This window comes from Saccopteryx bilineata, chromosome 1 (assembly GCF_036850765.1).
Source record: "Saccopteryx bilineata isolate mSacBil1 chromosome 1, mSacBil1_pri_phased_curated, whole genome shotgun sequence".
NCBI lineage: Eukaryota > Metazoa > Chordata > Mammalia > Chiroptera > Emballonuridae > Saccopteryx > Saccopteryx bilineata.
In genome coordinates this window covers 354,662,593-354,690,339 of record NC_089490.1, presented here as the reverse complement: position 1 = coordinate 354,690,339, position 27,747 = coordinate 354,662,593, and the positions used below count along the sequence as shown (strand labels likewise).

Below are 27,747 nucleotides of genomic sequence, written 5' to 3'. Positions count from 1 at the left end.
CTCGTGCTGCCTTACAGGCACAGGGAGCGCCTCCCCGACCGGCGCGGTCGGTTCCCCGCAGCCCACTGACCCTCTCGGGCCCCCAGCCTCCCTAGGTGTCTACACGTCCCTCCTTCTGCACCGAACTGTGAAATGGCTCCTGCAGGGCGATACCCAGAGAACTCGGGGGTGAGGTTGCAGTCAAACCACCATGGCCCTGGAGTCCAAGGGGGCTGGAACTTCAGCTGAGGGATGGATGACACTGCTTTACCCTGGCAGCGCTGCGGAGGGCGCTCGTCATCAGTTCTTACTGGGAGACTCCTTGCTGGCTAGGCTAGATAGGTGGGCCATATATCCAAAATTTCAGGGGCAGATTTACCTTGAAGCTAATAAAGTTTAAGCTGCAGAGTCCTTCATTTGTAATCCTTTATTTCTTTTCTTAAAGAGACCTCCTACCTTTAATTGCATAAGTAAGTTTGGTTCTCACAAAATCTGGATCCAGCCCTGCGTACAGCTCACACCCTTTCCATTCTGACTGCCAGTCTCTCTCAGGCCAAATCACAGCCCTGCTGGCCCATCAACCATCCCCAAAGGCTAGGGCAGTTCCTTAGTATTTGGGAGAGGAAGCCCTGAGTTGGAAGGCTGAAAATTTGGGACTGGGAGGGAGCTGGTGGTCTTCAGGGAAGTGTCTGGCTGCCTGGCCTTTCTCTCTGGCTCCCCTAGTCCCTTGTCCTCCCCAACCACCTCCCTCCATGGTGGTCAGCTGTCCTGGTTTGCCCAGACACCTGGTTTGAACACTGAAAGTCCTGCATCCTGGGAAACTGCTCAGACCAGGGACAGTTGGCCAGCCTACATCTACAACTGTCGTGCAGGGGTGGGTTGGCATTTATCAAGTGGGTGGGAGAGAAACTTGTTTTCTGGGGTGCAGATTTGGCCTAAGCCTTCACAAGCCCTAATAAAATATAACTGTGACTCCTAGAAGGCCTGTCCAGGGCTTCCAGAAACCAAAGGAGGAATGGCATGCACTTCTCCATTCTAGATGGTTGCAAATTCCTATGCATGGACTGCTTTTGTGTGAGTAGGGGGCAGGGCAGAGCAGCTGAATTTGACCAGCAGGCATCCTGGTGGTACCGCAGTCTATAGGTTCACTCTGTCTTGTCAGTTGTGGTGGCCATAGGGAAGGGGCCCTTGCACTTTGAATGCCTCTCTGAGCATCGCTTGTAAAACCAGCTTGTAACTCCATTTTGAAGACAGTTGCACTGTGTTGGGAGCAGGGCCCTCAGGCGGAGGCACATCTGACAGCCTCCACTGAAGAGTTCTGGAATATCTGGTCTGCCCAGGTCCTCAGGCACCAAGTTTCCCCCGCCCTCCTTCCCACCCCCAATGCGGAAGCCCTTCCTCAGTACTTTTCTGCCAGGTGCAGTGACAGACTTCTAGGACCTGCCCAGAACTTTGTAAGGCAGCTAGTTGCACCCCCTTTCTCCTCACTGTAACCTTGGGAGCTGATCAACTGGCCTCCCTCTATTGTCCCCAGAGGCATTTCAAGGGCATTTTGGAGCAGTCTGCAATGTCCAGTGAGTGCATGCTCCATCACCTGTGGAATGTGTCAGGTGCAAGCTACCTCTTCCAGCCTCCAGGGATCTGAGGATTCCACCCTGGGGTGGGGGTGCCTCTGGAGGCAGCTTGAGTGGGGGGTGAGCATGGGCACAGGAATTACCTGCCTGCCCAGCAAGTACGCAGGAACCGAAAGGGAGGCTGCTGGATCAGTGAGGGCCATGTCTGACTCTGTCAACTCAGCAGGCCTCATCCTGGCCAGGAGCTCCGGTCATCCAAACCCTCAAAGGTTCGCTGGGACAGAGTCCCAAGCACAGAACATGGACAGGATGGTGGGAAAGTGGTTCCAGCTAGTCAAGTCCTGGTTTGTTGGTCAGGGCTAGATGCTGAGGGGGAGGAGAAGCAGTCCTGGAGGTCAGGAGTAAAGCAGCAGCCCTTGTAGAGTGAATGCCTCAGGTTGTCCCGAGGTGTCCTTTCCAGCCTGCCAGGCCTATTGCTTGCTGCACTGTCTGGCTCCCAGCTCAGAGTGGAGCGAGGGGCTGACACTAAATGATCTGGTGGCAACAGAGCCAAAGCCTCCCTCAGACCCTCAGGCTGCAGTGGCAGGGGAGTGATCAAGCTCACAGTCCTGAAGTATGGTCAGGCTGAGCAAAATGATATATTTAACATCAAATATACTCAAGGACTATTAGGATTAAGTATTCAAAATGAAGGGGAAAGCAAAACCCTCTGAGATGCGGATGAGGCATCTAATTAGAAGCAGCCTCTCTCCTGTTTTTTCAAAGCCTGACTGCCCTGCCTCGGACGGAGGAAGACAGGCTGCAGCACAGCTCCAGTCCAGCTTCCCCATTGCGCACCCCTGTCAGGCACCCTGCATTGGGCCTCCCAGGGCCTAAGGGGACTGGCCTGGCCTCCAGGTCTTCTTTGTATTCAGTAAGCCCCCTCATTGTCTGGGGTGCCAGTTTACAAAGCACGTGCACATACATTATGCCATCTGATCCCCACCACAACCTTGGAGATAGAAGAGCAGGTCTCCCACTTCACCGGCAGAAAAACTGAAGCCCAGAGAGAGAAAGTGATTTGCTAAGCCACTGTTGGTAATAGGCAGAGATGGCATGAAATCCCAAGTGGTGGCCCTTTGCCCCTCCAGGGACTTCAGCTTCCTTTTCCTTGCCTGGGTCTAGTCCCCAGAAGTAACCGCCAGGACTGAGCCTTTGACACGTGTCTGGTGCCCTCCTTGGGCTGGAAAAAAAAGTCATAAAGATTTCCATCCCATCCTGGAACTTTTTGTATTGTCAAAACAAAAAGTTCATCGTTATTGAGTGGCTTTCCTGGAATAGGCAGCCTGGGCACCATTTCCAGGGCTCTGGCAAGAAACAGGGTTCAAGAGGAAAGGAGCTGGACACTGTCTCCTTTCCTACTTCCTGAGTTATAGAGCAAGAGTTAGCAACTCTGTAAAAGCAGGAATTTTTGCTTCACTATTTACCCCTGTGCCTTAGAATAAGTGCTTAGCATGTAATACATGCTCAATAAACAGTTGTGGAATAAGAAAAGCTTTCATTGACATGCTGTGCTTGCTCAGAAGTTGAGACAGGATCCCAGTTTCTATGGAATCAGGATGCCCTTGGGGGACAGCTGGGGTAAAGGTGGTCCAGGGAGACTTACAGTGGGTGAGTTTGTGCTCTGCACAAGGTTAACTTTGCTAAACAATCCAGGAAGCAACCAGAAACCCGGGGAAGAGCAAGTAGGAAGAGAGGGTAGGAAGTCAGAGAAAGATAGACCGGGTTAGAGGGGAGCAGAAATCAAGGTTGAGAGGCTGGGATTGACAAGACCTGTGATCCACCAGGGCCAGGCAAATATCAGGACGAGGACCCTGGGTCTTGAGCGGAGCCACGCGCCCAGCTGGGTCCTAGCCACCTCCAGGTGGCGCTGCGGAGCCAAGCAGCCGCGCGTCTCCACTCTCCATTAACCCGGGAGGGAGGAGGCCTCGGGAAATGTGTGCATTTATTCAGTAGCAGGAGTGCAAACCTCATACATTGAGAGAGAAAGGCAGCGGGAGACGGCCGCCGAGATTCCCCCATCTCTTTGAATATAATTTTAGATTGAGATTCTGATTAAATCCGAGGGGAAAACACTTTATGAGGCTGAAAGCTGTGTCGTTGCCAGAGCCAGGGTTATGAGCTATCAAATGCAATTACATTAAGACAGATTATACTGGGCAAATTGAGCCATTTAGAAGGTGAGAATCAAAGAAACGGCTCTGATCCTCTCTTCCCCTTCTCTCTCCCTCACCCTCTCTCTCTCTCTCTAAATTGCAGTTCGTAGTTCCTTCAATTCTGAGGCACAAAAGTAGGTGAGACTGCTTTTGTATCTGCGAAGTGCTTCACTCCTGAATGTAATTCTAGCTGAGTGCAATCTAGGTTAAGAGCCGGACAAGCGGGTAATTAGAGCCCGCTCGCTGCCCGAGGACCGGCTGCCCCGCCGAAGCGCGCCTGGAGTCGGTGCCCTTCTCCCGGCCAAGCCGAGCTGCGGCTGGACACGGAGCGCCCGAGATGATGGTGCTGGACAAGGAGGACGGTAGGTGGCGGGCTGGGGGTCCCGACGCCGGGTACCCTCTGGCCTTATGCCGGGCGCGCAGGGATACACACGCCGGGACACAGGCACGCACCTGCCACACTGCTGGGATTGCCAAGGGGGCGACACGCGGGGGGCGGCACACGGGGGGCTGAGGCTGGGGGCGGGGAGAGCCGAGTGGGACTAGGGAGGAGGGAGAGGAGGGAGCCCGGGGCTGTGAGCCCGCGGGCCCTGCGGCGGGCGGGGGAGCTGTGCGCCAGCCAGGTGGTGCCCTGCGAGCGGCGGGGAGGCTCGGCGCCCCTCCGATCTTCGCGCAGCGGCGGTTCGTGCAGAGCGTTTCGTCTTTGCGGCTGCTCCTATCACCGCAGCCATCACCCTCGCGCCGCCGCGTAACCCGAGAGGTGTTGAGCGCCGGGCAAATCAGTGGTTTCGGGAAAATCGGACTCCAGGGCTTGCGGTGAGCCGCGCTCCGGAAGACGGTGCCCGCCCTGGGGTGTCGGGCAGGCAAGGGGAAGGCCGGCTGGATCCTTGGGGAGACAGCTGCCCGCAAGTATGACTTGATGAGAAAGATAGATGCCTCTCGTGCTGGTCCACTGTCCCCTGTCTCCTGAGCGCAGAGGCAGGAGTTTGGCCCAGGGGAAGAGTGTCCTGCCACAGGCCAACAGCACTTGTACAGGAGTGCCTGGCAAAAGTGACATCATGGACCTCCTGTGGTCAGGATCCTCAGGGTGCCTCAGAGGTCAGAACAGAGGGAGCCAGTGGTTGCTGCAGGCCACTTACCCGTGGTCCCACCTACCCCAAAGCCTTCCTAATTGAGAATGCCCTGCAGTTAGTGTCCTGCTGTGCCCAGGAGAGGTTGGAGTAACCAGCCCACTTGAGGGTAAAACCAAGTAGGTGCCCTGGGACCCAGTGGAGCCCCCAGGGTCAGAAGAGTGGCTGTGCCCTGGCTGTTCCAGGCCCTCCTGCCCCGTGGGTGAGGGCTGCTTGGCATGTCAGTGTAGCAGGGAGATGTATGTGTAGGTAATTGTTGGCACAAAGGCTGCCGCCTGCCTTCTACTGGTAAGGAACTGAGAAGGGGGGTTTTATGGGAGTCAGAGGGAATCCTCTTAGAGGATGGTGGCCATCCTCTGACCTTCTAGTGAGTCTCTGCTGGCCTTTGCCCTCTGCCCACCATGTCAGTGGTGCTATTGACATGGTCACTTGGTAAATTTTGAAGTTAAGTGACTTTCTCAAGGTCGCACCATAAAGGATGTTCACTTTGCTGCTACCGTGTGCTGATGCCCCTATACCCCCCATTACCTTCTGAGGTCTTTAGCAGGGAGGGTCATTTCAAGTGTCTGACCTGAAGGTGGCATGTGGGGGAGCGCTATGGTCCGAACCCCTAGAGCTATTCCTCGGTATACGTGTAGTAAGAGAGGAAAGGGGAACTCAATGTTCTGGCCACAAGAATCCATTTGCAAGGGTCTAGCTGGGGAATGACATCCATCTTCAGTATACTCTTCTCTCTTCAGGGACCCCTCCCAAGGAGCCCTATGTGGGCCGTCAGAGGACTGGACTGCTACAGTTGTACACAGAATTTTTTGAAAAAGAGAAGAAGGGTTCTGGGCTCAGGCCACACAAGGAGGGAAGGAAGCCTTGATTTAGCTACTTGTGTCATTAACTCCCTGTGTTATCTTGGACCAGTCATGCTCAGCTCTAGACTTCACTTTCCCTTTTGGTAAAATGAGGGCCTTGGAGAAGCCAGTGCAAGGGTTTTTGCCTTGAGGCTGGGGGTATCCTCCCTATGGGGAGCAAATGGAAATCAGGATATATCTTTAGCCAAGATTATTTGGCCCAAGCCAGAAATCCAGAAGACCCAGCCCGCTGCATGGGAGGCATCAGGCAGAGAGATTGGTCTCATATCAATGAGATGACCTCACCACCACCCTGAGTCTTGGAGCTAACTCTCTGTCCAGGCACTCTACAGCGCTTTGGACTCAGTGTAAACGGTTTTCTGATGAGCTCTGAGTGGGAATGGTTCTCTAGGCATCATTTTTAGCCAGTCTTCTGCCTCCAGCCCACAGTGAGCCTCAACCACCCTAGGCATACGTGTTTCCTCTAGTCTCTGCCAGTCTTGTGACAGAGAGCATGTGATGCCCCTCGATCCCTCATCTTGTCCAGTCCAAACACGGTGGCACCTGCTCTCATCGATGCCAGTGAGCTCTGGGGCTCATTTCAGCACAAGGCAGGCAGGCAGCTGGAGCCCTGAAGAGCACTGAATTCCTGTCGTGCCTAGCCCAGAACTGTCCTCTAAAAGTAACCTTTCTGCTCATAAATCCATCCTGCACTCCTTGTTAGATTCTGGCCTCTCCTGATTCTAGGAAACCTTGAAGTTGGTGGCTTTAATTGGGGGAAGGAGAAAGGTTCTGGATGCATTCACCTGCCCCCTCTAAGCCTGCTGCCTAATTTCTTCTAAGCACTTATATTCTCCCAGCAGGTGGCCGTTTGGGCTGGGTGGCAGCATTGGCCCCCGAGGAGTGTGTTCCTCGGGGATGGGGCCCTGCACCCTTTGTCTGGCGGCAGCAGGGACTCAGGCTCTTATTAACCACCCCTAATGCCTTTTCTCCACCTGACAGCATCTTGTCGAAAGAGGCTGGGGCTCCTCTGGTTGAAGTCGGGTCTGCCAGCTGCCGCGGACCAAAGCTCTTGCTCTGCTGGGCTGCTGGGCTTTCATGTTGCACTTCTGAAAGATAATAAAATATCAATCGCTTTGCCGTAGCAACGGGTTTAAGAGACTTTCTGAAGTATTGAATTGTCAGAAAAAATTTTTTTTTTTTTTTTGCTTTTAAGCACAGTGCATTATTAATAAAGTAATCCATTAGGTCGAGCAGTGAAGGGCCACCACAGAGAGGAAAGATCTGTTTTTGCAAACGGTTAAACTTCGGGTTTTAAGATTAATTGCTTTCATTTGGACGCTTGCTCTTGGCCTAGCCATTTCCACTTTACTGGAACTCAGGGTCCAGGCTTTCTAAATGCCGTCAAGCCTGCCTGTCACTCCCACTTTCCCGGAGAAGTAGCCCTTCTTTCCCTGGCACCTGTGCTTGGACTGGCACCAGGCTGTGGGCTTTCCGGTGAGGCTTGCAGTCCCAGGGGAGCAAAGAGAGCTGCTTCCCTGAGCTCCAGGAGTCAAATTGGCCCTCAAACTATTGGAGAAGAGGCCTGCGAGTAGGGGAAGACAGCAGAGGGCCCAGGCGACCCTGCGAACAGTGATTGTGGGGGAGTGGGTAGGAGAAGATGCGAAGACACCCCTTTGGGGGTACTGGGTTGTCCCTAGGTGCGTGCTGGAGAAGGGTGGGTCTCCGTGTAAGCCAGCTCTGCAAAGGCCCAGTGAGAAGGCTGGGGTAACTACAGGAAGCAGCAGACGGGTTGTAGAACTAAACGCCAGGCATGATTCCTAGAGCATTTTTAATAAGTAAAAATGCCTAAGGAGAGTGGAGCTGGCCTGAGGAGGACCAGACAGAAAATCTTCAATTGTTAATGACTGCTATGAGCACAGCCTCCACAGCTGCCTTGGTTGATCCCTGAGGGCAGGCTCTTTGCTCTGCCTGGGTGCTGACCTCTAGGACCTCCTAGGGTATCCCATCATGCTCCGGACCACAGAGGGCCCTGGAGTCCTCTCCTGGCAGAGGGTGGCCAGCACCTCCCTGGCCCTGGAGTGGAGGCAGGAAGTGGGCCCTGATGCTGTTCCATGCCAGAGACCGCAGCAGGTCAACAGGAAGGGGGATCCCAGCAGGCACTGCTGCCTCCCAAGGCCTGGGGAAGGCCATATGAGGCTGGCAGGGTGGGATCTGTCACTTGCCCTGTGCCCAGAAGAGGAGGGTCTCCACCCACACCTCTCATGCCAGCCCCAGCAGCTGCCAGCTGCCACCTCCTCACTGCTGGGAATGAAGCATCACGAATGTTGAGCAGCACATACAACCAGTTCCCTTCCTGCCCAAACTCAGCCAGGCGAGAGTCTGGAAAGATGGGTCTCCTCCACCCCCTCCATGAGCCTTGGGTTAAGAAGCAGGTGCTTCTCTCTCTTCCCTTCTCTTCCATTCATTTGCCCACATGGAGCACTAAGCGGTGGGGGGGAGGGGGTGGACAGGGAAACAACATAAATTGGTCTGTCGTCCGGAATCCATGTCTCACTAATGTACCCAGATTAACTCAACTGTAAATTGTCTCCTTGGATGGCGGTGTCTTGCTAAAAGTTTCCCATATGATTCATGATTTGGATTGCTTTTAACAGCTATTGGCTAAGCAAGACGGTGACTGTACAAGGTGATGCAATTGGCATTAGCGAGGGGAGGCACGGGAGCGTGTAATGCAGTCAATACTGCATTAACTACTGATGCCCAATTACAGGGAGTGGGAGAGAGCCTTTCAGAAGCATTAGGACTGGAGGAAGCTGAGATCACTGGCTGCTGCTTGCCTAAAAGCTTCACCCTTTATATGCCGGGGTGGCCTTGGCACTGGCTTGGCCACTCACTTGGCCTCTATGGCCACAAGAGCTGCTTTTCCCTCCTCCTGTCTCTCTATGACCATGTCCCGCAAAGGTGCTTTTAGCACATAGAAATGTGCATTTTCCTAGACCCATCGCCTGCCTCTCATCCCTCCAGAGAATGGATTCCCCACCCTACCTCTCTGTCCCAGAGCCAGACCCAGCAGCTGCCCTACCCACTTCCATTTCAGGAGCCCCTGAGCAGGCCCCATGTGTGAGCAGGACCAAGAGGAGGTCTGTTTTGGTCTCTAGCCCTTAGAACAGATGAATGATTTCTGACCAGCATTGGCGGCCCCCACTGTGGTTATGAGCGAAAGAGACGTGAGGTTCCGGCTTGGTGCAGCTGGGCTGCTGGCACAAGGCTGTTGGTGTTGGGAAGTGGTCATGCTTGGACAGGCTGGGCCTTCTCTGAGTGAAGGGCAGAGCTGTGGTGATGCAGCTAGGGGAGGCTGATGGGAGGGTGACCCAAGCCATGCTGGGGTCCTCAGCAGGCATGAGCCCCTTCAGAGCTGCATCCCATCCAGGGCAGGGTTGCCCCCCAAGTAGCTAGGAGGCCAAGGCTGTTGTTCAGACTGATCTCCAGAGGCCAGAGGGTCTCCTAAGAACTATTAATCAGAGGCATTAGGAATATAGGAAGGATTTAGGGAAAAAGGTAGAGAAAAGGGCCTTGGTACCTCAGTGTGCCAGGTACTACTGGATGGCTACCACCTCTACCATCCTGCTAAACTATGCAGGTCTAATATGTCCACTGTAGCTTTGTGATCCATGCCCACCCAGCTTTGAGGCTGCTTTGCTTTTATACCCTCTCATCTCTACAATAAGAATAACCACATCTAACTGGCTGGATTTATATCAGAATTACATGAGGTAAAGACCGTGTACACACTTGACATACCAGGGAGCCTCATGCCTGTGTGAGGTGACATTGCTTTCTGCACAGCTACAGTATGATCTGAAATGGTCCTGTACCCAGTTTGGTGCTGTGTTCATTCTGGGCACAGAGATATCACCCTCCATCTTGCAGTTAATCTATCACGTTCACTGATCACTGGTGTCCAGGAGGCAGGCTGGCTTCACTACTCACCACTATTTAGATTTCCAAGATGATTAGCATCATGGGAAGAAGCCTCCAAGATAACTCCATTTATAGAGGGACAGTTGGAGCACAAAAGGGGAAAGAACATTTCCCAGTTATATAGGGAGTTATAGCCCAGAGCTTCAGCATCTTTCTAGGTTCCATGCCCAGCTTTCATGCCCTCTGCCCTGGCCCAAGGCGTGATGAGGCTGGGTGATAGAAAACTCTGATGAAGAGGATCATCAGCTGGACTGGTGCCATGGGTCTGGGCCTCCCAGTCATGGCCTCAGCCAGCCTGTTGGCAGCCCAGTGGATCTTTGGCTCTATACCCTTGCTCATGTTGACCTCTTGCCTGGCATGCCCTTTCCCCTTTGGTTGGCCTTGCAGGAGCCTACAAGTGGCCAAAGCCATTCCAGGCCATGCTCAAAGTCATATCCACCCAGCCTAGCAACAAGCTTGCCTCTCATTGGATGGAGTGTGTTCGTTTTTCTTCTAAGGCAGAATTTCACAGTGGCTGACACAGCTGGGGCAAATTAAAAACAGGTGGTGTGAGAGAAGTAAGCAGCTGGTCCAGGTGCAGCCTGCTGGTATGATTCAGGAGACCTGGGTTCTAGTCCCAGCTGACTGCTAAGTGACTTCAGACAACTTTTTGGGCCTTAGTCTTCACATCTCTATGATGGGAATGACACCTAACTGGCACCCAATGTCCGGGTACACACTTCATAAGCCAGGGAGCCGTATACCTGTGTGAAGTGACATTACTTTCTGCACAGTTGCAGAATGAGGTCTTTTGCTCTTGGTCATTAGGGGTCATAAAAATACAATAGCTATCATTTTACTGAACCCTTAATTATAAGTTAAGCATCGTGCTATTTGTGTATATCAATTAGTTATTGCTGCATAAGCGACCACTCCAAAATTCAGAGATTCAATATAAGCATCTATTTAGCTTTTGAATCTATGGGTCGGTGATTTAGGCAGGGATTGGCTGAGCAGTTTTTTGGGTTGCACTAATGCCTGGCAGATGACTGATCAACTGGATGCTGGGGGTGACAAGACTGCATGTCCCTCCTCATCCAGCAGGCACTTGCAGCTTGTTTGCATTGTGGAGGCAGGTCCAGGGGAGAGGGTGGATGCACACAAAGCTTCTCGAGGCCAAGGTTTGGCTTTGGGATATTGTCAGTTTTGCCACATTCTGTTGGCTGAAATTAAATCATAGGCTCCCCTCAGTTCAAGGGGTTGGGAAACAGATTATAGTCTTGAAGAAAGAAAGTGAAAAGTCCCATTGCAAAGGAGTGGATACTGGGAGGGGTAGAGAACTGGGTCCATTTCTGTACTCAGTTGACCAAAGCATCTTTAATCTATGATTTCATTTAATACCTTTAAACATCTTAGGAAAAAACTACTACTATGATCTTCATTTTGCAGATGAGAAAACTGCTATAAAAAAAGGCTATGTAGCCTGACTGTTGGTGGCGCAGTGGATAGAGCATCAACGTGGGACTCTAGTCCCAGGTTTGAAACCCTGAGGTTGCTGGCTTGAGCGCAAGCTCATCCAGCTTGAGCATAGGCTCACCAGCTTGAGCATGGGATTATCGAAATGATCCCAAGGTCTCTGACTTGAGTCTAAGGTCACTGGCTTAAGCAAGGGATCACTGGCTTGGCATGTATGAGAAATAATCAATGAACAACTAAAGTGCTGCAACTAGGAGTTGATGCTTCTCATCTTTCCACCTTCCTGTCTGTCTTTCTCTCTCTAAAAGAAAAAGAAGGCTGTGTAATTGGACGCAGGTCCCACAGCTTACAAGGCCAGAGTTGGGCTGTGAACCAGGCTGCCTGACTATGGAGTGTGCTCTTCTTTGCGCTCTGCCAGTTCCAAGTTCCAGCCGGCAGACTTGAGGATTGGTGAGAGGACAGTCAGGGAGAGTTCACAGGATGGGGAGGAGCCAGTGAGAGGATGACTGGGAGCAGGGTGGGGGAGCCTTGCTGTTGGGGGGGGGGCAGGGGTCACTGGGATTGCCATCAGAGACCTAGCCCGTCCCTCCATGGGCAAGGAGAGGAGGACCACAAAGAGGTCATTCCCCCTAGCCTTCTCCAGCTTTTCTTCTGTCTTCTGCAAAACCACTGTACAGTTGGAATGGGCGTGAAGCTCTGTGCTTACTCCCGCTAACTTAAATTTGGGCCTATATGCAGATGCAGCCAGGCGAGACTCAATTCATTGGTTAGCCCCTCGCCTCAGAATAGGGCGGTAAGTGGGCTGGTGAGAGGCCTGTGTACATTCATAAACCAGCTGATTGAAAAGCAATATTTCAGATAAATACAAGCCAGCGATCTATCAGTGGTTGTAATAAAACCCAGGCTTCAGGCTGTGATTTTATTTTGAAATAATAAGAATTGCTTGATTCTTTTTACTTGAGTTACCATGGTAATTCTGGCGTGGAGCAGTGTTATATTGATTTAGAAAGTGGACAGTAATATTTCTTTTGTGTTATTCTGTTTCTAGGCCTTGATTTCTAATTTCCACTTGGAGATTACTTTTATAAATTTCTTAAGTCCTTCCACTTTTTTTCCTCTCACAGTATAATTTTCCTCTCATACACTGCTATGTTCTGAGCTTATTGGTTTGCTCTTATTTTAAATTAAACTTGCTGGTTTCAAATATTGAAATGACATCTTTGTCTGTGTCTGTACTTTGGTTTAGCAAAATATTACAGTCTGACGCTTTCTGCTTAATAATTTAAGGGAGGCATTCTGTCGGCCCTCACTGGGTGCTGATAACTTATGACTCAACCAACGCAGGCCTTAAACTCCTGACATTTTAATATTGTGTGGCAGGAGCAGCCGCCCCTCTGTTCTTAGTCTCAGTGGGAAAAAATCCATGTGGTACCCCAGCAGGGAATTTTAATAATTCAATTTTGCCGGTTGGTGCAATGACTTGATAGAGCGGGGGAGGGAGACCCACTCTTCTCAGATAAGTGGGAGCAGCGCTGGTTTGAGCAGCTAGGGACCACAGCCAGGACACGCTCCATCCTATCTCTCCTTTCCCCTGAATTTTTAAAGAGTCCCGTTCCCGACCCCTGGTGACAGAATGTCTCGGAAGGGTTCCGTAGGAGCTGCCTACAGGTGCCATCAGAATGCTTGAACTCTCTGTTTCTCAGTTTTCCTATTTGTAAAACAAGTGGAACTAGCATGGGCCTCGCATCAGACAGACTTGATTCAAATCCCGCCTCTGCCACATTGTAATTCTTAACAGTAAATTGTAATAGTAATTCTAACTAGTCATATGGATAGGATCGTGACCACCTTTAAGGTCTGTTAAAAAAGAAAAAAGGCTCTGTTGAGCCTTCAGTAGGCAAAGATCTTGATGGTGCAGTAGGTGATGGGCGCGAGTTTCCAAGTTTCTCTAACTTTCTTAGGGTTTGGGTGAGGAGTAGAGAAAATGGAAGTGGGTGTGCTCAAACATTTATCCTGCTTCAGATCTGCCTGGGGTTCAGAGCCCTGAGAGGGCTGTTCTCTGGAAAGGCCCCAGGGCTACAGTGCCATGAAGAGGTGGCCAGCTCTGCCTACATTCCTGGTCTGCCCAGCAGAAGGCAGAGTCTGGCTAGGGCAGGCTGGAAAGTGGGCTATGTCCCTTGGGCACCTCTCCTCACAACAGCATCTCAGGCGCCAGGTGTCCAACAGTTCAGCAAGGACTGGGCTCCAGAGGGAAGATGCCATCAACATGGGTGGCGGGGCAGAATCTCTCTGCAGGGCCCCCAGTCTCTGGCCTGAGGAAAGTCCTCCCTGCCCTGGGTGTATACAGTGAGGCGGTATATTATTCATTTTTTGCTCTATAACAGATCACAACTTAACAACTTAAAACAACATCCATTTACTATCTCCCCATTTCCATGGATCGGGAGTCCAGGAGCAGCTCAGCTCGGTATTCTGCTCAGGGTCTCACAGACCATAATCAAGGTGTCAGCTGGGCCTGTGGTCTCATATCAAGATTAATCTGGAGATTGGATTTTTCAAGCTCACTCATTTGATTGTTGGCAGGGTTCAGTTCCTCATGGGCTGATGGACTGAGGCCTTCATTCCACACCAATTGTGGGTCGGAAGCTGCCCCCAGTTCCATGCCATCTGGGCCTCTCCAACATGGCAGCTTGCTTCCTTAAACCCATTAAGAGAGTGTCTGCTAGCAAGCAGGAAGTCACAGTCTTTTATAAGATGTGACACATCTAATCACAGATGTGACATTTCATCACTTTCGCTGTATTTTCTTTCTTGGGAACAAGTCACTAGGTCCAGCTCACACTCAAGGAAGTGTGTGGGGGAACTACACAAGGGTGTAAATATCAGGAGACAGAGGATCACTGGGGACTCAGAGATTGGCTTACTGTGAGAGGTCTGCCTCTGCAACTACATTCAGGCCCCAGGTGCCCAGCAGTCAGCGGCCCCGGAGCATGAGTCACCAGCCTCATTCCTGGGAGGCCCTGTGCCTCCGCTTCCTGCATCACCTCATGCCAGGGAAGGCCCCAGATGTCTCAGAGCCTTTCATTTCATCTTCACAGCAGCCAGTGTAGGTTGGGAGATCAAATGCTGGGCCCATTTTGCAAAGGAGTAGGTTGTGCCCAGAAAGGGAGAGACACCTGCCTGGGATAGTCCAGCAAGTTAGTATTTGGTAGAGTTAAGATGAGAACCACAAGCCTGGAGAGGGGGTGATAAATAGACTCTCAGGCCTTCCCTGTCTCTGGTGGTGGGAGGGAATGGCACTGACTGCAAACACGTGGCTGGCAGTAGGAGCTCCTGGATTCCCTTTCTCATAGATGTTAAGGGTGCCAAGGCCACTAGGAGCCTGCAGAGCAAGCTCCCATTGTGCCAGGGCCTCTCTTCTGACTCAGTGGTGACCACACCCTCAAAGGGGGTGAAGGTGGTCCCTTCCTGAGCTGGCCGCCCTGCCCTTGTTGCATTCAGGCCTCACCCCTTGCTCGCTGTCACCAGGTGTGGTGGAGCTGGCATCTCTCAGGCGGCCTGGCCGAGGCTGCTTCCACAATTCCTCACATAGGAGCAGGGCTGAGCAAGGCTCTCCAGTGGGCTGAGACACAGGGGTGGGAGCCAGAGCTCCTGCGGCCACAGCCTGGCTCGGCCACCAGCTCACAGCGTCTCCCTGAGCAGGCCCCTTCCCCTCCGGGGGTCTAGGTTTCCCCTTACATTTCAAGGGTCACTGGCTGCTGATGCCTCATGCGTGATGCTGTGTATGGGGGACATGACGGTGGGTGGGGAATGGGTGTGGTGAGGCCAAAACCAGGAGAAGGAAACCACCTGATGAGGTGTCTTTGTCTCTCCTTGGTCTCCTGGGGTCAGGAGAAGTGAAAATCCCAGGTGAGAGCATTTGTCACCGCTGGCCCTCTGTACATGGTATTGCTACATTTGAATCTGTTTGGGTGGTCCCGTCCCTTGCTGTTTCTAGGCAGAGCTTCAACTAGGTCAGTGGTCGGCAAACCACAGCACACAAGCCACATGCATGGATGGCTTTAGCCCCTTGAATGTGGCTCTTCCACAAAATACCACATGCGGGCGCTGCCTCAATAAGGAATGTACCTACCTATATAGTTTAAGTTTAAAAAATTTGGCTCTCAAAAGAAATGTCAATCGTTGTACTGTTGATATTTGGCTCTGTTGACTAATGAGTTTGCCAACCACTGATTACGTTGAGGGTAGTTATGATGCCTCAGGCCTCATCTCAGCAGAGAGACCAGCCTCCAAGTCTTCCAGATGTGGGAAGAGTGCCATGGAGGGGACAGGATGGCTCCAGTCACTTCAGGAGGATATCAGGGCCTTGGACCAAATGCCTATTTTCTAGTCATGACGCTAGCTCCGTGAGTCTTTATGATTTCATCATGGAATGCAATGTCAGGAAGCCACCCCTAAGGAAACTCACCCCAGAGCAGGCCTGGCTCCCCCTGCTGGCCAGGATACTTCATCTTCTTGAGTCAACCTCTCAGGCCACACAGGGTACTTGTCCCCTAGCCTGGCGCTGTGTGCTCTCCCTCCAGGGATTTTTACTTGACCCAAAGGTAGATATTGCCTTCCTTTCTGACTCCCATTGCCTGCATCTGAGCTTGCACACCCCTGTCTGGAGTGGGGTGTACAGGTCCTGGGAGAGGGCAGCGCTTCTTACTGAACCCTGGCTGGGCCTGGAGGGCCTCCCTATGGTCTCTAGTCATTATGCACATACTATAACTTGCAGTACTCAGGGTAGGACAAGCTCAAGGTCTGACAGGGGAACCCTCCCCCTTGGGCATGCCTAGATTGCAGATAGGGCATTGCATGTCGGGCATAGGCCTTGGAAGATGCAGATATTTCAACAGAGACCTGGGAAGACAAAACATGAATATAGTGGTGGAAGCAAAAGAGGCAGAGAAGGGTGATGGATCCAGTGGGGTCTGAGTTTCCTGGAGACCAGGACTGGAAAAGTGGGTGCAGTCAAATTTCTGGGTGTGGGAAACTGGGTAGGGGGCAGAGGGGTGCTCTTGAGTTCTGTCCTCTCTGTGGAGCAGCTGACGGGAGATGGGGTGACCGAGGCCTGACCTCCCCTGAGGGCTGGCTGCTGGACCTCCCAGGGCTCTTTTCCTGATCCCAGGACTTAATTTTTTATTAACTTATTTTTCTTGTTCTCAAAGGAATATTTGTCTTGTTGCTTTTGTTTTGCTTTGTTTTAAAGAGCTTTATTGAGAAATAATTTGCATGCCACAATGTTAACCTTTTTAAATATACAATTCAGTGGTTTTAGTATACTTACAGAGTTGTACAACCAGCACCATCATCTAATTCAAGAACATTTTCATCACCCTAAAAAGAAATTCTATACCCATTAACAGAAACTCCCCATTCCCCTACTCCCTGGTGACCACTCATTTACTTTCTGTCTCTATGGACTTGCCTTGTATAAATGGAATCATACAAGATATGGTCTTTGTGGCTGACTTCTTTCTTGCATAATGATTTCAAGATTCATCCATGTTATAACATGTATCATCAGTACTTCCCTTTTATGATCAAATAATATTTTGTTGTGTGACTATACCACATCTTATTTATCCATTCATCAGCTAATGGACATTTGAGTTAGGTTTTCTCTTCTTTAGCTATTGTGAATAATGCTGCTATGAACATTCATATACAAGTTTTTGTGTAAACATCTGTTTCCATTTTTCTTTGATGTGTATTTAGGAGTGAAATTGTTGGATCATATGGTAATTCTGTGTTTAGGGATATTTGTCTTTTGTTTTTTATTCAGTGAGAAAACGGGAGGCAGAGAGACAGAATCTCACTTGTGCCCCAACCGGGATCCACCCAGCATGCCACTAGGGGGCAATGCTCTGCTCATCTGGAGTTGTTGCTCTGTTGCTCAGCAACTGAGCTCTTCTTAGCATCTGAGATGGAAGCCATGGAGCCATCCTCAGCACCTGGGGCCAACTGGCTCCAATCGAGCCATGGCAGCAGGAGGGGAAGAGACAGAGAGAGAGAAGTGAGATGGGGGAGTGATGGAGAAGCAGATGGGCAATTCTCCTGTGTGCCCTGACCAGGAATCAAACCCGGAACTTCCACACACCGGGCCAATGCTTTACCACTGAGCCAACTGGCCAGGGCAGTATATTTGTTTTTAGTTTTAAATAAACAATCAAGAGTGTTTAGAAGCAAAATCATTCTTGGCTGTTTGAGCTTTTGGAAGGGAGTTTGCCTGCAACTTGGTCCCCTGGGTCCTAAATTTACATGGATCCTTGAGTAAGTCCTTTTCCTTGCCAGCTTCAGTTTTCTGTTTAGTGAAATGGGGTGCTTACACATCCCTGCTCATCGCAAGGGTTTTTGTTAGTAATTTCTACCTATGTAGCATATCAAGGATTGCACACCACTGCTTGTTTTAGCTGCTGTGGTTCTTTTGCCCTCGAGTTGGGTATTATTACTCCAGTTCTATTGACAGGGAAACTGATGCCCAGAGAGGCTAATGAAATTGACTGAGTTTACATTGTGGGTCAATGGCAGAGCCTGAACTTGAACCCAGGTTCATCAGAGCCCAGTTTCCCAGACTGAAATTCTGTCTCAAATGTGTCTCTGAGCAAGGCCGGTTCCATACTCAGCAGAGCCCCACCCAAATTGCCAATGTGTTCTATTCCCCATTCTGTGTGCTGGGAAATTGGGGCCCAGACATGGTTAGAAGTGGACTCTCAGGCAGAATGTTGGTATAGGAATAAGGACTTCGCAAAGGTCCACTTTTTAGCTGAATGACTCTGGATAAATTGCTCCATTTCTGTGAACCTCAATTTCCCCATCCACAAAATTGTAACAATAGTCACTACTCATAGTACTAGAACAAGCACATGGTAAGATGTATAGGAAATACCAAGCCTGATACCAGGCATTCAGACAGTGTTAGGTATATGATTATAGAGCAGCTGAGGAGCGCTTAAAGAGGGTGTAGAGGCCCTGGCCGGTTGGCTCAGCGGTGGAGCATCGGCCTGCCGTGCGGGGGACCCGGGTTTGATTCCCAGCCAGGGCACATAGGAGAGGCGCCCATTTGCTTCTCCACCCCCCCTCCTTCCTCTCTGTCTCTCTCTTCCCCTCCCGCAGCCAAGGCTCCATTGGAGCAGGGATGGCCCGGGCACTGGGGATGGCTCCTTGGCCTCTGCCCCAGGCACTAGAGTGGCTCTGGTGGTGGCAGAGCGACGCCCCGGAGGAGCAGAGCATCGCCCCCTGGTGGGCAGAGCGTCGCCCCTGGTGGGCGTGCCGGGTGGAGCCAGGTCGGGCGCATGCGGGAGTCTGTCTGGCTGTCTCTCCCTGTTTCCAGCTTCTTAAATAAATAAATAAATAAATAAATAAATAAATAAATAAATAAATAAATAGGGTGTAGAGTACTGTGAGACCATTGAGGAGACATGCCTGGCTTCTGGAGTGCTCAGGGCCAACATTGAGGAGGAACTCTCCCTTGGGCTGGCCAGAAAGGTGAGAGAAAGTGGGCGGTCCCTGAGGACTCCAGCTTGGCGCTGCCAGAAACCAGGAGGGGTTTCCAGGGCTCTCTCAAAAACCTCCTGTCTCAAGGAGAGTTTTGGACAGACCCTGCTCTACCCCCAGTCCTAACCCCCAACCCAGCCTGCAGATGCCTGAGAGGGGGGCTTGCATGACTGCCTTAGTTAGCCTGAGTGGTAATAAAACACTTTAAATTTATTGTGACATTTGGATTTAATTAAAAAGTACACACTTAGGGAAGTAGAACATAATGGGGAGAGAGGCAGGGTGGCTTTTCCCCTCCATTCTTCCCCAAACTAATTAGCGTTGTATTTTAAATTGTTTATGTGCCGCTAATCATCGTAATAAATCATTTATACTGAAAAAGACACACTCGGCTGTGCCCGCGGTGTGGGTTCCGCTTGCCGGGCTCTATCGCGAACAAATTGATCTGGAAGTGAATTTATTAACCACTGGGGAAGAAATCATTAGTGCTTTCTCTAAACATTCCCCAGGTACGCTTTATTGCTGCAGTTTATGCTGTAACTAAAAGGAGCATTACCCAGGCCTGTGTTGTAATTTCCTTACAGAGCCTGCAACCCACTCCCAAGCCAGGGCAGGAGGGGTTAGGGCATCCCTGCCTCCTCTCCCATATGTGGTCTGCTGACTCCAGCCCCTTCCTAGTGCTCCTCATTCCAGAAGTGGCTCCCTGTGAGGTCTCTGCAGGCCCGTGGCCTTGGCCACCCCTTCTGCGACTGCTCAGCAGAAGAGTGGTTTGCAGTCATTCATGTTTATGTCTCAGGAGTGTGTGGCTTAAAGTTGGGGTTTAGTGTTGGATTGAGAAAACTGGCGGATAGGAGCTGGGAGGTCATTGGGGTCAGAGAGGCTTGTCATGGACCAGAGATGGGGAAGGCCTCAGTGGTAGTCTGATCTTATGCTTGAAGGAACAAATATGGCTGAGTGGGATCCAGGTAGGAGCAGGGGGCTGTAGCTGCGGATGCCAGGGGCATCCTCTGTGGACCCAAGCCTCGTAACTATGGCCGTGCAAGGTTTGGCTGGAGCTGTCTGTTCTGCTCAGCTTCCTCATGAGGCCTGCTGCCCTGGCTTTCCCTGTCTACTCTCAGTGCCGGCCCAAACATACTCAGTGCTCACACGTGGTCTGACAAGTAACAGCGTGCCTGTCAGCTCCCTGGCTGCCGACACCGTTCCTTGGATAACGCGGCCTGTGGCCACACCAGCCCTCCCAGCAGCCAGCTGCCCTGCTGACTCACAGCCAAGTGACACTTTCTACCCCTTTGCACTGGGGGCTCCAGCCCACTCCCACTTCACAGGGCCTGCATTCTAAAACACTCACGGCAGGCTTTCTCCCACCTGGTGTCCAGAAGGGAAATTCATTCCTGAACCAGAATCTTCTGTCTGGGAGCCCAGGGCTGGTATAGGCTACAGACCTCTGCCTGACTGACTCCAAAACCAGCATTATAAATGGTTTCAGCCACTGGTGTTCCATAAACCTCTGCAGCCAGGCTGGGGGTTGGGGGGCAGCAGTTAAGGGGACCTGGCCCACATGGGCCTTGCATTTAGCTCATTTCATCCAGGTCTACAATGGAGGGTGGGGGAGCCGCCAGGGCCTCACCAGGAAACCCCGGGACAGCGTCTCAGGCAGGCACCCCAGTGGTAGTGCTGTGTTATCAAGAGCCCAAGGGGCCCCTGACCCAGCAGCTCCTGCGGGCAGGGTCCGCGGTTTCCCTCCCAGCCGGCTGGCCTCCCTTCCGTCAACCAGCCCCAGTGGCTAGCGGGTGGACCCTGGCTGCTTCAAGAAGGCAGGACCCTGCAGCTGGATGGGCTAAGCCTGCCTGGAGGGTCCCTGCTTTGCATCTGGAGAACACATTTAGAAGTTTGAATTCAAAATTGATTTTGAAGGGCCCTAATCTCTGATCCCCTGGTGCTCACGGTGTGTCTGCCGCTCCTGCCAGACTCTCGTTTTCTGGTTCAGTGCCTTGGTGCTCACGTCCCTGATGCTGTGAAATTGAGACTCGTCTGAGAGTCCATGCCCTCCTCCTCCTCGGTGGAGATTGCAGGCCCCTTGGGAGCCCTGTTTCATTAGATGGGTGACACCAGCTTTGCTGGTGCCCAGGGAGCCGCTGAGTGGCTGTCTGAGGAAGGCACCTTCCAGATACTTCCCTGCTGGTCCCCACAGCTAGGCAGCTCCAAGCAGCATCCTGTCCAGGGACCTGGGGGCTGGCTCCAGCAGCCCGGGATGGGATGGGGCTTGGTGGAGGCTAAGATAGAGACAGAGATAAGCCTGTGCTTGGGGTTTTTCCTATGGCAAATTTCAGGGGCATTTTCCTCCTGCTGGCCTCCACAGGCTTAGAGTAGGCTGGAAGAGTGGTCATATCTGTAAGCCAAGAGGACCCTCGGGTGAGGCGGGGCACCAGGCTAGGTCTGTGTTGGGGAGGAGGGTGCCCAGAGTGGAGGTGCAAAGGTAAAGACTTGGCTGCTGAGATTACACAGTGCCTGAGCTCAGGCTCCGCCCCCTGCCCCCTGAGGGTTGGGATGGAGTAGGTTTATATGCAAGGGAAGGTTTGGAGCAGGGCTTCATTCTTCATGGGTCCTCAGGAGCTGAAGGACAGGATTGCTGTCACTTGATCTAAGGAATTAAAAGTTTATATTCGCACAAGAATGTCATTTCTCAGCTTGAGCCCTGGGTGGGCCTTTCAAAAGTCCAGTTTGTGGCAGGAAGACCTAGGCATTGCTTCGTGTGTTAAGGCCACAGGCCACGGTTGCCTTGGGCTGTGTGGGGGGAGGCAGCAAGCTGGTTAAGGCTCCTGTCTCTGGGGAGCCAGCCTGTCTGCATCAGCCCACTCTGGCCAGCAGACTCCGTCACTGCTATGTGAGTCTCTTCATTCACTAACTGAACTGATGGTTAAAAAGTGAGCTATGGGGCTCAACGCTGGGGACATGATGGTGAACAAGACAGGACCCCAAAATAGGCTTCATGGGGCTTACCTTCTTTTTGAGAAAGACCAATCATTTTTCTTAAGTAAAATCACAGAAAAGTAAAAACAATTACAAATTGTGATAAAAACTCAAAAGGAAATGACCAGGAAATTATTTAAGCAAGAAAATAAGGAGGTCAAGGAAGGTCTTTCTGAGGAGATGGTATTTAAGCTGAGGCCCAAGGATGAGAAGGAGCCAACCACATGAAGAGGCAGAAGGGTGTTCTGTGAAGGGGGAAACCGCATGTGCAAAGACCCTGTGGCAGTAGGGAGGTCTAGAATGTGGCTGGACCACAGTGTGAGAGAAGGAGGCATGAGTAAGACCACATGAGGATATCATGGGCTTGAGGAAGAGTGTGGCTGTTACTCTCAGACCACTGGAAGTTGTGGAAGGGTTTCAAGCTGAGCAGTAACATGACCTACTTTGTTTTGAAAGATTTCTCCAGCTGCTGTGTGAGGAATGGATTGTAGATACTAGACACAAGAGGCTGGGGGGACCCATGCTGATAATGCGGTGAAAGATGGTGGTAGCTCTGGAAGTAAAAAGAAGCAGATGGCAGCAAGGGAAGGGAAGTGAGGGTGGTGGGACATCTGAGGATGACTCTGAGTTTCTGCCCCGGGATCTGGGTGGGTGATGGTGTTAGTAGTGTGAGGGGAAGCCTGGGTAAGAGTACGGGCCCAGGCTTTGAGGGGGTGGTCTAGAGTTCTACTGTGGGCCTGTTGCTTTTGAGATACAGCTGGGGCTTCACAGAGACAAACCAGAGAGTGGGAAGAAAATGCCTAACCCCCCCCCAACCCCCACAGATAACTAAGCAATTAACAAGCATCATTCCCAGTGACAAACTCCAAAGAGCATGTGCAGCTTCTGATGCCTCTTAAGTTCTCCTCGCTACAGAGCCCAGAAAACTGCATGTGGTTCAAGAGCAGGTTCTGTTTGCACCTGTAACAGTGTCTCCTGGTGCATCGCCCAGGCCCCTTGCAAGTTCTCTACTGGGTCCGCTAAAGCTGTTGTCTGACACAGGGCTATGCAGGGTCCGGCTTCCCTCAGCAAGGTGTACGGAAGCTCCTCGCCCCATCATCTACAGACACAGGAAGATCACGGCGGGTTCAGGCTTTAAGGCACTACATTCCTAAGAAGGTTTGGCCTCACCAAAACATGCTGCAAACATGCCTGCTGCTTTGTACGCCTGCATAGGAATGGCTCCTCTGGAGGCACAGGGGGACAGAAGAAGCCCACCCTGACTGATGGATTCCTGCAAGGGGGCTTGAGAACCTTCTTCATTTGGCAGCGTCAAGACTGGGTCCAAGAAGAAGTTCACCGTCCCCAGAGCTCAGGAAAAAGATGATGCAGTGCTGCCTCTGGCCGGGGACAGAGCAGGGTGGGGCTGAGCCCACAGCCTGGGTATGAGGCCCCGCTTAGCTTGGCCCCTCACAGGTTTGCCCTCAGGCACGTTGTGTGATCTCCCTGACCTCAGTGATGAGGATGAGAGTAAATGAAATTAAAGCACCTGGCACATAGTAGTCATTTAATCAGGGGTCTTGTTATGTGATTGAATGTGACTGCAGTGGCTGCAGATGTTTGGGGATGTGACTAAGCAGTGCTTTCCTTCAGCCTTCCCTGGTGTGGTGGGCGGTGGAGACCAGGAGGAGCTAGGTACTTCAGAGAAGGCAAGCATCTCTGCATCTCCTTGAAATGTTTTACCCTGAGCCAGGCCCTCTCCACACCTTCCCCTTCCCCAGCCCCTCAAAGACATACTAGCTCCTGGATGTTGGCTGAAGGTGGTCCGCCTCTGTGGCTTTGGGGCTAGAGCCCCCAGCTCTCCCCTCACAGCTCGACCCTCCCCCTTGAGGACATGTGTCATCTCAAGGCCTCTTTGTCCCACTCAGGGCTACAATGCAAACGTCTCGGGTCTGTCTCTACACAGCACTCCTTCTCCCTTCTAGGCCCTGCCCCTTGTTTGTCCTTAGTGTCTGGTCTGTGTCTCCTTTTTGACCTTGCACAGATGCCCTTTTAAAATCCCATGCAGCCATAGCTTCTAAAGGACCAACAGATGAGCGGGAACATTGTGTAATCAACCAGAGCATGGTTATCCTGCCTGGGCCATAATTCCTCCTGGTCTCAGTCCAGGCCCTGCTCTGAGCATGTCCCCCCTGGTCTCAGTCCAGGCCCTGCTCTGAGCATGTGCCCCCCCCCCCCTGGTCTCAGTCCAGGCCCTGCTCTGAGCATATGTCCCCCCTGGTCTCAGTCCAGGCCCTGCTCTGAGCATGTGCCCCCCTGGCCTCAGTCCAGGCCCTGCTCTGAGCATGTGCCCCCCCCCCCTGGTCTCAGTCCAGGCCCTGCTCTGAGCATGTGCCCCCCCCCTGGTCTCAGTCCAGGCCCTGCTCTGAGCATGTCCCCCCTAGTCTCAGTCCAGGCCCTGCTCTGAGCATGTCCCCCCCCTCCCTGGTCTCAGTCCAGGCCCTGCTCTGAGCATGTGCCCCCTGGTCTCAGTCCAGGCCCTGCTCTGAGCATGTGCCTCCCCCCCTGGTCTCAGTCCAGGCCCTGCTCTGAGTATGTCCCCCCTGGTCTCAGTCCAGGCCCCGCTCTGAGCATGCCCCCCCCTGGTCTCAGTCCAGGCCTTGCTCTGAGCATGTGCCCCCCCCCCGGTCTCAGTCCAGGCCCTGCTCTGAGCATGTCCCCCCCTGGTCTCAGTCCAGGCCCTACTCTGAGCATGTCCCCCCTGGTCTCAGTCCAGGCCCCGCTCTGAGCATGCCCCCCCCCCCGGTCTCAGTCCAGGCCCTGCTCTGAGCATGTGCCCCCCCCCGGTCTCAGTCCAGGCCCTGCTCTGAGCATGTCCCCTCTGGTCTCAGTCCAGACCCTGCTCTGAGCATGTCCCCCCTGGTCTCAGTCCAGACCCTGCTCTGAGCATGTCCCCCCTGGTCTCAGTCCAGGCCCTGCTCTGAGCATGTCCCCCCCCCCCCCCGGTCTCAGTCCAGGCCCTGCTCTGAGCATGTGCCCCCCTGGCCTCAGTTCAGGCCCTGCTCTGAGCATGTCCCCCCTGGTCTCAGTCCAGGCCCTGCTCTGAGCATGTCCCCCCCCCTCCCTAGTCTCAGTCCAGGCCCTGCTCTGAGCATGTGCCCCCCCCTGGTCTCAGTCCAGGCCCTGCTCTGAGCATGTGCCCCCCCCTGGTCTCAGTCCAGGCCCTGCTCTGAGCATGTGCCCCCCCTGGTCTCAGTCCAGGCCCTGCTCTGAGCATGTGCCCCCTGGTCTCAGTCCAGGCCCTGCTCTGAGCATGTCCCCCCTGGTCTCAGTCCAGGCCCTGCTCTGAGCATGTGCCCCCTGGTCTCAGTCCAGGCCCTGCTCTGAGCATGTGCCCCCTGGTCTCAGTCCAGGCCCTGCTCTGAGCATGTGCCCCCCCCCTGGTCTCAGTCCAGGCCCTGCTCTGAGCATGTGCCCCCCCCCTGGTCTCAGTCCAGGCCCTGCTCTGAGCATGTCCCCCCTGGTCTCAGTCCAGGCCCCGCTCTGAGCATGCCCCCCCCCCGGTCTCAGTCCAGGCCCTGCTCTGAGCATGTGCCCCCCCTCCTGGTCTCAGTCCAGGCCCTGCTCTGAGCATGTCCCCCCTGGTCTCAGTCCAGGCCCCGCTCTGAGCATGCCCCCCCCTGGTCTCAGTCCAGGCCTTGCTCTGAGCATGTGCCCCCCCCCGGTCTCAGTCCAGGCCCTGCTCTGAGCATGTCCCCCCCTGGTCTCAGTCCAGGCCCTGCTCTGAGCATGTGTTCCCCCTGGTCTCAGTCCAGGCCCTGCTCTGAGCATGTCCCCTCTGGTCTCAGTCCAGACCCTGCTCTGAGCATGTCCCCCCTGGTCTCAGTCCAGACCCTGCTCTGAGCATATCCCCCCTGGTCTCAGTCCAGGCCCTGCTCTGAGCATGTCCCCCCCCCCCCCGGTCTCAGTCCAGGCCCTGCTCTGAGCATGTTCCCCCACCCCGGTCTCAGTCCAGGCCCTGCTCTGAGCATGTGCCCCCCCTGGTCTCAGTCCAGGCCCTGCTCTGAGCATGTGCCCCCCCCCTGGTCTCAGTCCAGGCCCTGCTCTGAGCATGTGCCCCCTGGTCTCAGTCCAGGCCCTGCTCTGAGCATGTCCCCCCTGGTCTCAGTCCAGGCCCTGCTCTGAGCATGTGCCCCCTGGTCTCAGTCCAGGCCCTGCTCTGAGCATGTGCCCCCCCCCTGGTCTCAGTCCAGGCCCTGCTCTGAGCATGTCCCTCCCCTGGTCTGAGTCCAGGCCCTGCTCTGAGCATGTCCCCCCTGGTCTCAGTCCAGGCCCTGCTCTGAGCATGTGCCCCCCCCCCTGGTCTCAGTCCAGGCCCTGCTCTGAGCATGTCCCCCCTGGTCTCAGTCCAGGCCCCGCTCTGAGCATGCCCCCCCCTGGTCTCAGTCCAGGCCTTGCTCTGAGCATGTGCCCCCCCCCCGGTCTCAGTCCAGGCCCTGCTCTGAGCATGTCCCCCCCTGGTCTCAGTCCAGGCCCTGCTCTGAGCATGTCCCCCCTGGTCTCAGTCCAGGCCCCGCTCTGAGCATGCCCCCCCCCTGGTCTCAGTCCAGGCCCTGCTCTGAGCATGTGCCTCCCCCCCGGTCTCAGTCCAGGCCCTGCTCTGAGCATGTCCCCCCCCTGGTCTCAGTCCAGGCCCTGCTCTGAGCATGTGTTCCCCCTGGTCTCAGTCCAGGCCCTGCTCTGAGCATGTCCCCTCTGGTCTCAGTCCAGACCCTGCTCTGAGCATGTCCCCCCTGGTCTCAGTCCAGACCCTGCTCTGAGCATGTCCCCCCTGGTCTCAGTCCAGGCCCTGCTCTGAGCATGCCCCCCCCCCCCCCGGTCTCAGTCCAGGCCCTGCTCTGAGCATGTCCCCCCCCCCCCCCGGTCTCAGTCCAGGCCCTGCTCTGAGCATGTGCCCCCCCCCTGGTCTCAGTCCAGGCCCTGCTCTGAGCATGTGCCCCCTGGTCTCAGTCCAGGCCCTGCTCTGAGCATGTCCCCCCTGGTCTCAGTCCAGGCCCTGCTCTGAGCATGTGCCCCCTGGTCTCAGTCCAGGCCCTGCTCTGAGCATGTGCCCCCCCCCTGGTCTCAGTCCAGGCCCTGCTCTGAGCATGTCCCCCCTGGTCTCAGTCCAGGCCCCGCTCTGAGCATGCCCCCCCCTGGTCTCAGTCCAGGCCTTGCTCTGAGCATGTCCCCCCCTGGTCTCAGTCCAGGCCCTGCTCTGAGCATGTCCCCCCTGGTCTCAGTCCAGGCCCCGCTCTGAGCATGCCCCCCCCTGGTCTCAGTCCAGGCCCTGCTCTGAGCATGTGCCTCCCCCCCGGTCTCAGTCCAGGCCCTGCTCTGAGCATGTCCCCCCCCGGTCTCAGTCCAGGCCCTGCTCTGAGCATGTGTTCCCCTGGTCTCAGTCCAGGCCCTGCTCTGAGCATGTGCCCTCTGGTCTCAGTCCAGACCCTGCTCTGAGCATGTCCCCCCTGGTCTCAGTCCAGGCCCTGCTCTGAGCATGTGTTCCCCTGGTCTCAGTCCAGGCCCTGCTCTGAGCATGTCCCCTCTGGTCTCAGTCCAGACTCTGCTCTGAGCATGTCCCCCCTGGTCTCAGTCCAGACCCTGCTCTGAGCATGTCCCCCCTGGTCTCAGTCCAGGCTCTGCTCTGAGCATGTCCCCCCCCCCCCGGTCTCAGTCCAGGCCCTGCTCTGAGCATGTTCCCCCCCCCCCAGGTCTCAGTCCAGGCCCTGCTCTGAGCATGTGCCCCCCCCCTGATCTCAGTCCAGGCCCTGCTCTGAGCATGTGCCCCCCCCCGGTCTCAGTCCAGGCCCTGCTCTGAGCATGTGCCCCCTGGTCTCAGTCCAGGCCCTGCTCTGAGCATGTCCCCCCTGGTCTCAGTCCAGGCCCTGCTCTGAGCATGTGCCCCCTGGTCTCAGTCCAGGCCCTGCTCTGAGCATGTGCCCCCTGGTCTCAGTCCAGGCCCTGCTCTGAGCATGTGCCCCCTGGTCTCAGTCCAGGCCCTGCTCTGAGCCTGTGCCCCCCCCCCTGGTCTCAGTCCAGGCCCTGCTCTGAGCATGTCCCT

The 27,747-nt window shown here is 53.9% G+C and overlaps 1 protein-coding gene across 3 annotated transcripts in view; it reads left to right on the top strand.

Moving 5' to 3' along the window:
- The window catches only part of LMO1 (LIM domain only 1), a 57,385-nt gene that overhangs the window by 14,891 nt on the left and 14,747 nt on the right, over window positions 1-27,747 (top strand). Inside the window, exon 2 of one of the 3 annotated variants that reach the window (XM_066253836.1) lies at window positions 3,852-4,110. The exons of 1 other annotated variant lie outside the window; for it this stretch is intronic. In XM_066253836.1, the coding sequence (XP_066109933.1) occupies window positions 4,086-4,110 (25 nt within the window). In that variant the 5' untranslated portion in view covers window positions 3,852-4,085. Of the gene's footprint in view, window positions 1-3,593; window positions 4,111-27,747 lie in introns of those variants that run through there. One more of the 3 variants, XM_066253838.1, reaches the window with a different exon arrangement.